The sequence below is a fragment of the Apium graveolens genome, chromosome 7 (assembly GCF_009905375.1).
Source record: "Apium graveolens cultivar Ventura chromosome 7, ASM990537v1, whole genome shotgun sequence".
Classification (NCBI taxonomy): domain Eukaryota; kingdom Viridiplantae; phylum Streptophyta; class Magnoliopsida; order Apiales; family Apiaceae; genus Apium; species Apium graveolens.
Window position 1 is genome coordinate 78915695 of NC_133653.1, and position 10387 is coordinate 78926081.

The 10387-nt window shown below is 35.5% G+C and overlaps 2 protein-coding genes across 3 annotated transcripts; both read left to right on the plus strand.

The window, feature by feature from the left end:
- Positions 1 to 1302: 1302 nt before the first annotated feature.
- On the plus strand, positions 1303 to 4605 carry LOC141671456 (G-type lectin S-receptor-like serine/threonine-protein kinase At4g27290). 2 transcript variants are annotated; one of them, XM_074477712.1, is made up of 7 exons: positions 1650 to 1789; positions 1864 to 2685; positions 2757 to 2891; positions 2987 to 3144; positions 3249 to 3459; positions 3647 to 3884; positions 3972 to 4605. In XM_074477712.1, the coding sequence occupies exons 2-7, from the start codon at positions 1866 to 1868 to the stop codon at positions 4432 to 4434; spliced, it is 2025 nt and encodes a 674-aa protein (XP_074333813.1). In that variant the 5' UTR covers positions 1650 to 1789; positions 1864 to 1865; the 3' UTR covers positions 4435 to 4605. The 2 variants fall into 2 exon arrangements, with proteins under 2 accessions (XP_074333812.1, XP_074333813.1); XM_074477711.1 differs by having other exon boundaries at positions 1303 to 2685.
- A 614-nt stretch (positions 4606 to 5219) lies between these two features.
- Positions 5220 to 8678, plus strand: LOC141671677 (G-type lectin S-receptor-like serine/threonine-protein kinase At4g27290). The gene is made up of 7 exons (XM_074477979.1): positions 5220 to 6713; positions 6796 to 6945; positions 7030 to 7187; positions 7403 to 7613; positions 7702 to 7939; positions 8022 to 8172; positions 8256 to 8678. Exons 1-7 carry the CDS (start codon positions 5402 to 5404, stop codon positions 8562 to 8564), a joined length of 2529 nt encoding a protein of 842 aa, XP_074334080.1. The 5' UTR covers positions 5220 to 5401; the 3' UTR covers positions 8565 to 8678.
- Positions 8679 to 10387: the final 1709 nt, after the last annotated feature.

Genomic DNA, 10387 nt, shown 5'->3' on the forward strand with positions numbered 1-10387 from the left:
TAATACAAATGTTTTAGAAATACAATATTTTATTCATTTATTGCAACCACACATGATGTTTTCATAATAATTTATTCATTATTGTGGCTACAAATTAAGTTGCCACCTTTTTTATGGGATTCCAATTTTTGATACCCTAAATTGGCGATTCATATGATCTAACTTGACACCCCAATGATATCTCAACAATTTCAACACGTCCTAACAACTACAATGAAGTGCTAACAAATATGTTAAATCATGTCGTGTTATATGGCGTTAACACCGTTAGTGCCAAGATCATATAACTATAATTAAAACAAAATATGACTAAAATAGTAACAGATTTACTAGTTTTACTCAGTATTCTAAAAATTCCCGATTTTTTAAGAAATTTCTTATTAATCCCTTACAAAATATTCGACTGATTCGATCTTTGAAATCCGATTTATTTTTACGAATTTTTCTTTATTGCAGTGTATTTAATTATTTATTAAAATTAAAATACTATATTAATTTAAAAATAAATAATTATAGAAGTTATAATATAATAAATATATATTTGTTAATAAATAACTAATATAATCATAATAATATATTAAATATAATTTAATATTATAATATATCCGATTTTTATTCCGATTAAACCCCGATTTTTAATTAATACTAAATCGGTAGCTCGACCGATCTCTCCCGATTCTGAATTTTTACAACACCAGCTTTACTAGAGATATTTAACTCATTTTTAGCAGGGGGCACGTGTCCCGGTTAATTCTTACGGAAATCAGCAACCAACCTTTATTGAAATTGCTTTTACTTTACTTTGGGAACAAGTTGTAAGCAGTGTCCTAAAAGTTGTTAGTTGATTTTTCTATCTTTTTTTCTAGGGTGTATCATGTCCGGCACCGTATGCTAAACTTTATAAGCTTATCTCATTTTGCTCAAGAGGAATAGTGCAAGATATTCCAAATACCAACAAGTTGCAAGCCACTGCCACATATTAACAAGTTGCTCAAGAGGCCTGCCACTTGTAAACTAAAATCCAAGTGCTTTTTATACACATGATGCATTCACAGGTTTTTTTTTCCCAGGGGATGCATCCACAGTTTATTTGCATTACAATGCTGGTATTTTTTCACACTCATGTGCCAATTGATAATATAAAATATTTTTGTCATCCAAGTTGAGCAAAAAGACAAAGTGTGGACCCTGTTGGCTCTTTCCCACTGGTCTTTCAGCGTGTGGAAAATTTTTACCAAGGAAAATATGATTCTTTATTTTCAAGATGGCTGATCCTAAAAAAATAATGTAATGGTCACACAAGTATTTGTAGTACATATTCAACGTTCTCTATATATAAGTTCAAATTTCAAAATCTGCATGACATAAAAATATTACTTTTGAGGATGAATAATTTATTGTGCTTCATTTTGATATTTTTCTTGATTTTTATAGACACTGGTCTTGCAGCTGACATCTTGAATGTGAAGCAAACACTTGGAGATGATGGCAACAGCAGTATTGTATCACCTGGTGGCGAATTCGAGCTTGGATTCTTCAGTCCAGGAAGCTCCAAGAATCGATATCTAGGCATATGGTTCAAGAATGTATCCAACAGGACTGTGGTTTGGGTAGCTAACAGAGAGACTCCCATTCTTGACACTTTTGGAGTGCTAAGGATTGATGTCAATGGGAATTTGGAACTTGTGAATGGCAGAAACATCACAATGTGGTTTTCTAATTCGACAAAATCCTCGAAGAATAATCCTGTAGTGGCACAACTAATGGATTCATCAAACCTTGTGATCAGGTATGAAAATGACACTGACCCTGAAAATTATCTGTGGCAAAGTGCTGATCATCCTACTGATCATATTTTATCAGGCATGAAACTTGGTTGGGATTTAAGTACGGGGCTGGAACGATATCTAAGGTCCTGGAAAAGTGTTAATGATCCTTCACCAGGTAATTACAGTTTTAGAATGTATCTTGAAGGATATCCACAGATGAAAGTGGCTGATGATTCTACTTCTACTACAAGTTTCAGATTTGGACCATGGGATGGTATTCAATTTAGTGGCTTGTCATTTGATATCCCGGATCTCAATTTTGACTTGAAACTTATTGTCACAGATGATGAAATATATTCCAAGTTTGATGTCAACAATAATTCTAGGCCTGTGAGGTTTGATTTGAATCCTGATGGATATATTGAACTTTTAACTTGGTTTGACAATTTTAAAAATTGGACGTTCAGTCAGTACATTAGTGTGCTTTACGATGAATGTGACCCTTATGGACTTTGTGGGGCATTTGGTAGTTGTGATATTACTCGGGCTCAATCAGGACAAAGTGCTTGTGAATGTTTAGGAGGATTTGTGCCTAGATCTCCGGAAAAATGGAAAGTTGCAGATTGGTCTGACGGATGTGTTCATGCAGCTCAATTAAGTTGTGGCAGTGGAGACGGATTTCAGAAGATTCCAAATATTAAGTTGCCTGATACGCAGACTTCATGGTTCAATCGAAGCATGAGCCTTGCTGATTGTGAGACTGAGTGCAGGAAAAATTGTTCATGTACAGCTTACTCAAATGTGGATATTAGACAAGGTGGATCTGGCTGCATGTTATGGTTTGATGATCTCATTGATATGAGAAATTATGCAGACAATGGCCTTCCTCTTTATGTTAGGACTGCTACTAAATCTGGTAAGACAAATTTATTTTCTTATAAAATAAATTTAAATTTTATTATGGTCGTTTTTGTTTTGGTTGCACAGCTGTAGATGGGAGCTCGAGTAAAAAGGGGGGAGTGAAGATCCTTGCCATTGTCATTCCTGTGATAATAGGATTACTAGCACTTGTAGGCGTAATTCTGATATGTCTATACAGGAAGAGAAAGCTGAGGAGCAAAGGTAATTTTACAGTGAGTTATTGCAGAAATTAGAAGATGTTTAGATGTAATGTATGTACTTTTGTTGTTTACCACAAAACTCTGTGGAATTTTCAGGATTAGTCGCACTGAAACCTAGTGATGATGCTGAAAATGAAAATGAGGGTAAGGATTTGGAGTTGCCATTGGTTGAATTTGAAGAAATTGCCAAGGCCACCAATAACTTCTCCCTTAACAATAAGCTTGGAGAGGGTGGTTTCGGTCCTGTCTACAAGGTATATATATATATATTGACACACATTTATCTTTTCGTGTAACTTTGAAATACCTAAAGAGACATGCCACAGTAATTAAAGTTTTACTGTGTGCTTCTCTCCAGGGGATTTTGGACGATGGACAGGAAATAGCTGTAAAGAGGCTCTCCAAGACTTCAAAACAAGGACTAGATGAGTTTAAGAATGAAGTGAAATGCATTGCCGAACTACAGCACAGAAATCTTGTGAGGCTCTTAGGATGTAGCATTGAGAATGGAGAAATGTTATTGATCTACGAATACATGTCCAACAAAAGTTTAGATGTCTTCATTTTTGGTAAGACTATTTTCACCATGTTGATATAATTGTTCTCAACAATATATTCATAGTTCATGTCTTGTAAATAACCCGCAGAGACAATAAATTACTTTGAAAGAGCTTAGCATTTTAACAAATTTCATTTTGTTCTACTATCAAACAAAATGATATCCCTGACATTTGAATATATTGGTGTATTGGACAGACAAAGAGCTAAGCATGTCACTGGATTGGCCAAAGCGCTACAATATTATTAACGGCATTGCCAAAGGACTACTGTATCTTCACCAAGACTCGAGACTGAGAATCATTCATAGAGATCTCAAAGCTGGCAACGTTTTACTTGATCATGAGATGAATCCTAAAATTTCAGATTTTGGCTTAGCAAGAAGTTTTGCAGATAATGAAAGTGCAGTGAACACAGTTCGAGTAGTTGGAACATAGTAAGAAATGTTGATTATATTCTAAAATTTGGTACTAATTCCCATATTTCTCTAGATACTAAATCATTTTACAATTAACTTTGACAGTGGTTACATGGCCCCGGAGTATGCTATCGAAGGACTATTCTCAATTAAATCTGATTCGTACAGTTTTGGCGTGCTGCTCCTAGAGATAGTAAGTGGAAAAAAGATCAGACAATTCTATAATTCAAAGGACAACCTTAACCTTCTCGGTCATGCTTGGAAACTTTTTGATGAGGGAAAATTCACAGACCTTATCGACGAAGCAATAATGGGGTCATGCAATTCATCAGAAGTTTTGCGAGCAATTCAAATTGGATTATTATGCGTTCAACCATATCCACAAGACAGACCAAACATGACATACGTTGTGTCGATGCTGGACAGTGAAAATGAGCTTCCTAAGCCAAAACAACCTGGTTTTTTCACTGATAACAGAGTGCAACAACGTTCAGAGTATCCATTTTACAACAGTGAATCAAGTTTAACAATCAATGATCTATCTATTACAGTGTTAGATCCTAGGTAGTCAATTTTCATTGCATTATTACAATTTTTCAAGTATATTAGTGTGTTCTGCTGATGCCTTCATATGTTACTGGAGATGGAGTTTCCAAATTGTAAGTTTAAAAATAGGTGTAATTTCCTTTTTTAATTTTCTTTATGATCAAGATCTTGATATCTATGTTTTTATACTTAATTGTCAGCGGCATGACAGTGTGATATAGGTTTGAATTTTAATCAACCCAAAATAATTGATATTCACAAATTGATAAAAGTATTCTGTATTATTTAATCATTCATTCAATCGAGTAATACTTAATTTTATCTCTTATAAATATGGCGGGGGCTCACTGCTCTGCTGGCTATTTCATGATTTTGTCTCGCAGAATTCCGTTATTTTTTGGTTGACCATCTCAACAATAAAATACTAAGATCCTGCTCTCGGATTTTTAAAAATACTCTCGAATTTTTTTAAATAAGAGATAAGAAAGTAAAATAATTTTATCCTATTTTTGAAGTGAAGATATAACATATTTACATTAATCACCACTTATTCTTGTTATTTTTAAATTCTCCACAATATCATTATTATAGAAAGTGAAATTATTTTAAATATTTTGTAATTATTTTTCATTATTTTAAAAATTCAGAAGAAAAAGGAAGAGAAATAGGTTCCGTCAATGGTTTAGTGGAACGGGAAAGAGACACAGATAATACGCGGGGAGACCCATTTGGCACAACTAATAAACGCACCAGCAGGTCAGTTTACCAACCATAATGTTTAAGAATGTAGTGGAGTGGACTATCACAAAACATTCAACACAAGTCTACTGAGGCGGCCACTTTTTCTATACATTGTACACATGATACATCTTATACAACTTGCATGCATCTTTTGTCTTCTTTCTGTACATTCTAGCTGCATCATATGTTCACATATTTTATACATTGATTGATGAAAGATTAAGAAAAAGGAGAGCAAATTAATAGTAATGATCAGCTGCACTAGCAGCATCTTTTTCTTTTTTATTGCCTTCATTTTCTTCATCACCTTTATTTCTTTAACAAATGCAGCAGACACATTAAATGGAAATCAAACCATTGTTGATGATGGAAAAAGCACCATTGAATCTTCTGGTGGTGTTTTTGAGCTGGGATTTTTCAGCCCCGGGAGGTCTTCGAATCGATACGTGGGGATATGGTACAAGAAAATATCAATCAGGACTGTTATATGGATTGCTAATAGACAGACTCCAATTCTTGGTACTAATTCAGGAGTGTTGAGAATTAGTAAAGCAAGTTTACAACTTTCTGATGGTGCTAATATAATTTGGTCAACGAATTCGACATCGGATAGTAATGCTGGTTCTGTGATTGTGCAGCTGTTAGATTCAGGAAATTTGGTTATCAGAAGTGGAAATGACACTAGTAATGGCCAAGGTTTTATTTGGCAAAGTTTCGATTTTCCTACAGATAATCTTTTACAAGGTATGAAGATTGGATGGGACTTCGACAAAGGCCTCGAAAGATCTTTAGAATCATGGAAGACTGATGATGATCCTTCTATAGGTGATTATACACAAAGGGTCAGTAGAAATGGTTACCCTCAAATGCTTGTGTTGAAAAATTCAGTAGTACAATTCAGATTTGGACCATGGGACGGTATTCAGTTTAGTGGTGTTACATTTTCAAGACAGGAATTGGATTTTCAGTTGTCACTTGTTCGTAATGACAAAGAAATCTATTCGAGTTTTGGGATTACTGGTAATTCTAATCCAGTAGAGAGGTTTGTGTTGCTTTCAGATGGATCAATACAAGTTCTCTCATGGGATGATCAAAGCAAAAAATGGGAGGATTATTTAAGTGTTCAGAGGGATGCTTGTGATCAGTATGCAGTGTGCGGGGCTTATGGTAATTGTAACAATACGAAATCAAGAAATGAGGCAGCTTGTGGATGTTTAGGTGGATATGTTCCAAAATCTCCAGAAAGATGGAGATCATCAAACTGGTCTGATGGATGTATTCTACAAACAAAATTTGATTGTGAAAATGGGTCAGATATATTTGTTGAATATTCAGCTATGAAATTGCCAGACACTAGGACCTCTTGGTTTAACAAAACTATGGGGCTTGCTGATTGTAAAAAGGAGTGCCTAAAAAACTGCTCTTGTAAAGCTTACTCAAATATGGATATTAGACAAGGGGGGACTGGCTGCTTGTTATGGTTTAATGAACTTCTTGATATAAGAGATTTTAAGGATACTGGACTCAAGTTCTACGTAAGAACTTCTGCATCAAACACAGGTAACTACATCCATGTTTTTCAAAATTATGTGTCTAGTTTGGTTATATCTTGTTCATGTTTCCGATTATTTTGGCTGCACAGAGGCAAACAAGGGTTCGGCAAAAAAGAAGGGAGGAAGTAGCATTGTTATAATCATTGCTGTGTTGGTAGCGGTGGCAGTGGTAATAACACTAATTGTGATTTTCCTCTTTACAAGGAGGAAGATTCGTAGAAGGATGAGGAGGCAGCGAGGTATTATACCAATTATGATTCTCCAAGTACATATCCCCTACTTTTGGATTGTGCATTATATGGTTTACACTTCTCAATGTGCAGGACGGTTAGCATTGAATCCACAAACTGATACCCGAAATGACAATGAGAGCAAAAATCTGGATTTACCATTGTTTGATTTCCAAACTATTGCTAATGCTACAAACAACTTTTCATTGAACAATAAGCTTGGTGAGGGAGGTTTTGGGCCTGTCTACAAGGTAATATTAATTTTTTGGGTCAACAAGAGCTACACATAATCTTGTGAACTATTACATTGTCTGCAACAAAATAGTTATCATGATATAAGCTACTGCACAGAGCAAATACAGACTGCAATTCAGAATAAAGTACTGAAATTTTTGAAAGAAAGGCACACTCATCCGTCAATTGTACACTTTAAATATATGAAACTATCTTGATGATCTTTCATCAGGGAATTTTAGGCCAAGGACAAGAAATAGCAGTCAAAAGACTTTCAAAGACATCCAGACAAGGGCTAGATGAGTTCAAGAACGAAGTTTCATGTATTGCTAAACTTCAACACCGGAATCTTGTGAGACTTCTAGGATGCTGCATTGAGCACGATGAGATGATGTTAATATACGAATACATGCCCAACAAGAGTTTAGACACATTCATTTTCGGTAAGCATTACCTCAAAATGTTTTTATATATCTAGCATACTGATAGATGGGTAGTGGAATGGGCTAATTTGGCTGACATTTTGAACAGACAAAGACTTGAGCAAGGTACTTGATTGGCCCAAGCGCTACAACATTATAAAAGGCATTGCTAAGGGTCTTTTATATCTTCACCAAGACTCTAGGCTAAGAATAATACATAGAGATCTCAAAACCAGCAATGTGTTACTTGATCATGAAATGAGTCCAAAAATTTCAGATTTTGGCTTGGCAAGAACCTTTGGAGGAAATGAAACCGGAGTAAATACAGTGAAAGTAGTTGGAACATAGTAAGAATCTATAACATGTGAAGCCTATTCCTCCCCAGAACTCTAAATCTTACATGATTTCTCTTATTATGTTGCCCTGCAGTGGTTACATGTCACCTGAGTACGCGATTGATGGATTTTTCTCTGTTAAATCAGATGCTTATAGCTTCGGTGTTGTAGTGCTAGAAATAGTAAGTGGAAACAAAATCAGAGGCTTCTTCAACACAGATAACAATCTCAATCTTCTTGGCCAAGTAAGCATGCACAACTCAATATGCATCCAAATTTAACTTATCATGGTCTAAATATAATGAATGACTAATTTAACATTTGTTAGGCATGGAAAGTGTACAAAGAAGGCAACATTCTGGACCTAGTTGATGAAGCATTCAAGGAATCATGCAATAAATCAGAAGTTTTGAGAGCTGTACAAATAGGGTTATTATGTGTGCAACCATATCCAAAAGACAGACCGAATATGAGATTTGTTGTGTCAATGCTGGGAAATGACAGTGAGGTGCCGCAGCCAACACAGCAGCCTGGTGTTTTTCATGAGAGGAGAATGCAAGACTCTGATACTTCATCAAGTATGCAGGGATCATCAACATCTAATGAATTGTCTATAACAGTTCTTAATCCTAGATAGTATGCAAAATGTGCAAGTTTAACTTGGCAAGTTCTGTACAAAAAAGGGGGAAGCCATTTACATTATATCCTCTCTATATTTTTTCCAAGTAATTACACAATCAATTTTTTGATATAGGATAAGCTGTTTTTTCGAAGTTATACAAAATGGCAAAACTATGTTCTTTTCAAGGCTTAATTAGAAATGCAGGAGGAGTAGAACGACTGGACAAATCAATCTGAAAAAATGACTTGAAAGAACATTTTTCCTGCATGACTTTAATAATCATTATTGTTTGGCTTGTTAGAACATTAAAAATAGCTTGGAATATACATATGACACACATAAATGCTGATAAAATAGTTTATAAGTTTAAAATATGCTATATTTAGGGTCATTCCCCGACCATATACGAAAATCGAACTAAAATAATCATCAAAATAGTGGGAATAAATTACCAAAACGATAAAATACTATCTATAAATTTAATAAGCTGTGTATTTGATTTTAGCAATTTGCTTTGGTTCATGAAACCTAGATATTAGAATAAACTAAGAATGTGTGCTTTAGATATATCCACAAAATGAGTTTTGATCGGGAGGGATATTGGAGGTTGAAGTATGGTTGTTTAGTATTTTTAGTAAGAGAAAGAGGAACCCGAGATCTCAGGTTCATTACATGAGGTTAAATAGAAATGAAGGTGATCTAGAGAATATATTGTGTCAAATTTTGATTGTCCCGCAGGTAATATTATCTCGACATCCCGACATTTAAAATTTATGGTCTAATTAAAGTCTAATTAGACCATTCGAAACTTGTTTGGGGTCATATTCGGAAAACAGATCAAAAATTTGTTGTTTTAAATAAAAACTATTAAGTAGAAATACGATAATTTAATTTCTTAACCAAAACGATAAATTCCTCTTTCAACCCATGAATTTGCCCAATATATTTAAGTCAAAAATTTACTATCAATTTTTTAATTAAAGATTAATTTCTTAACCACCGGAGCGCCTCCTTCAACTATCGCAGCTTTCTCAAGTGCATGAGCACAGCGTATGGCGGCGGCCACTCCTTATCTTGCACCGCTTCACCGTATTCAGCCTTGAATTGAAGCCATTCAGGGCATCACCCATGCGATACAACTGTTCCAACATATCAACGTTGCTGATCAGGACTAGTGGTTGGCCCCCAACATCCGGAGTAAGGCGATCCACCGCAGTCGGAACATATGTTCATGGCGGCCATAGCCATGTCCATAGCTTTTTTTAGAACTTCCTTCATCGTAATAACTTTCATCATGATAGTGAGACATATTGGCCCCTCCTTCTAGCGCCAATTTGTTGACGGAGGAATTTAGTAGTAACAAAATTTGAGGTTCGTACCCGGAAACAAGATTTACGACGGTGGTTCTTCGCTGAAAAATTAAACAATGTGTTGTGGTTGTATTTAATGGTGACTGAGGTTGTTTAGGATTTGTGGTGGCTCCTTTGCGCTCTCAACTTCCGACACCTTACATTTTGCCCATGTATCCCTATTTATAGGGAATCAAGCCAACGTAATTCTTAGGGAACAAGAAACCTAATGGGCTTAGATTTATCATTCTAAAGCCCCGTAGAAAACCTACTGGAAACCGTCTTCTACTAGTTTTAGGAATTTTCGATGATGAGGTCTAACCACAAAGGCCCAACACTCGTCCGCGGATTTGAAACTTCGCGGATAAGGTATCTCCCCGGCCGAGGATAACCCCCCGCTACCAGCTGTTTCTCTAATTCGTGGACGCAGATATAGCCATGGTTACCCCAAATATTGGACGCATCCTTATCCCCCGAATAAGGAGCCCC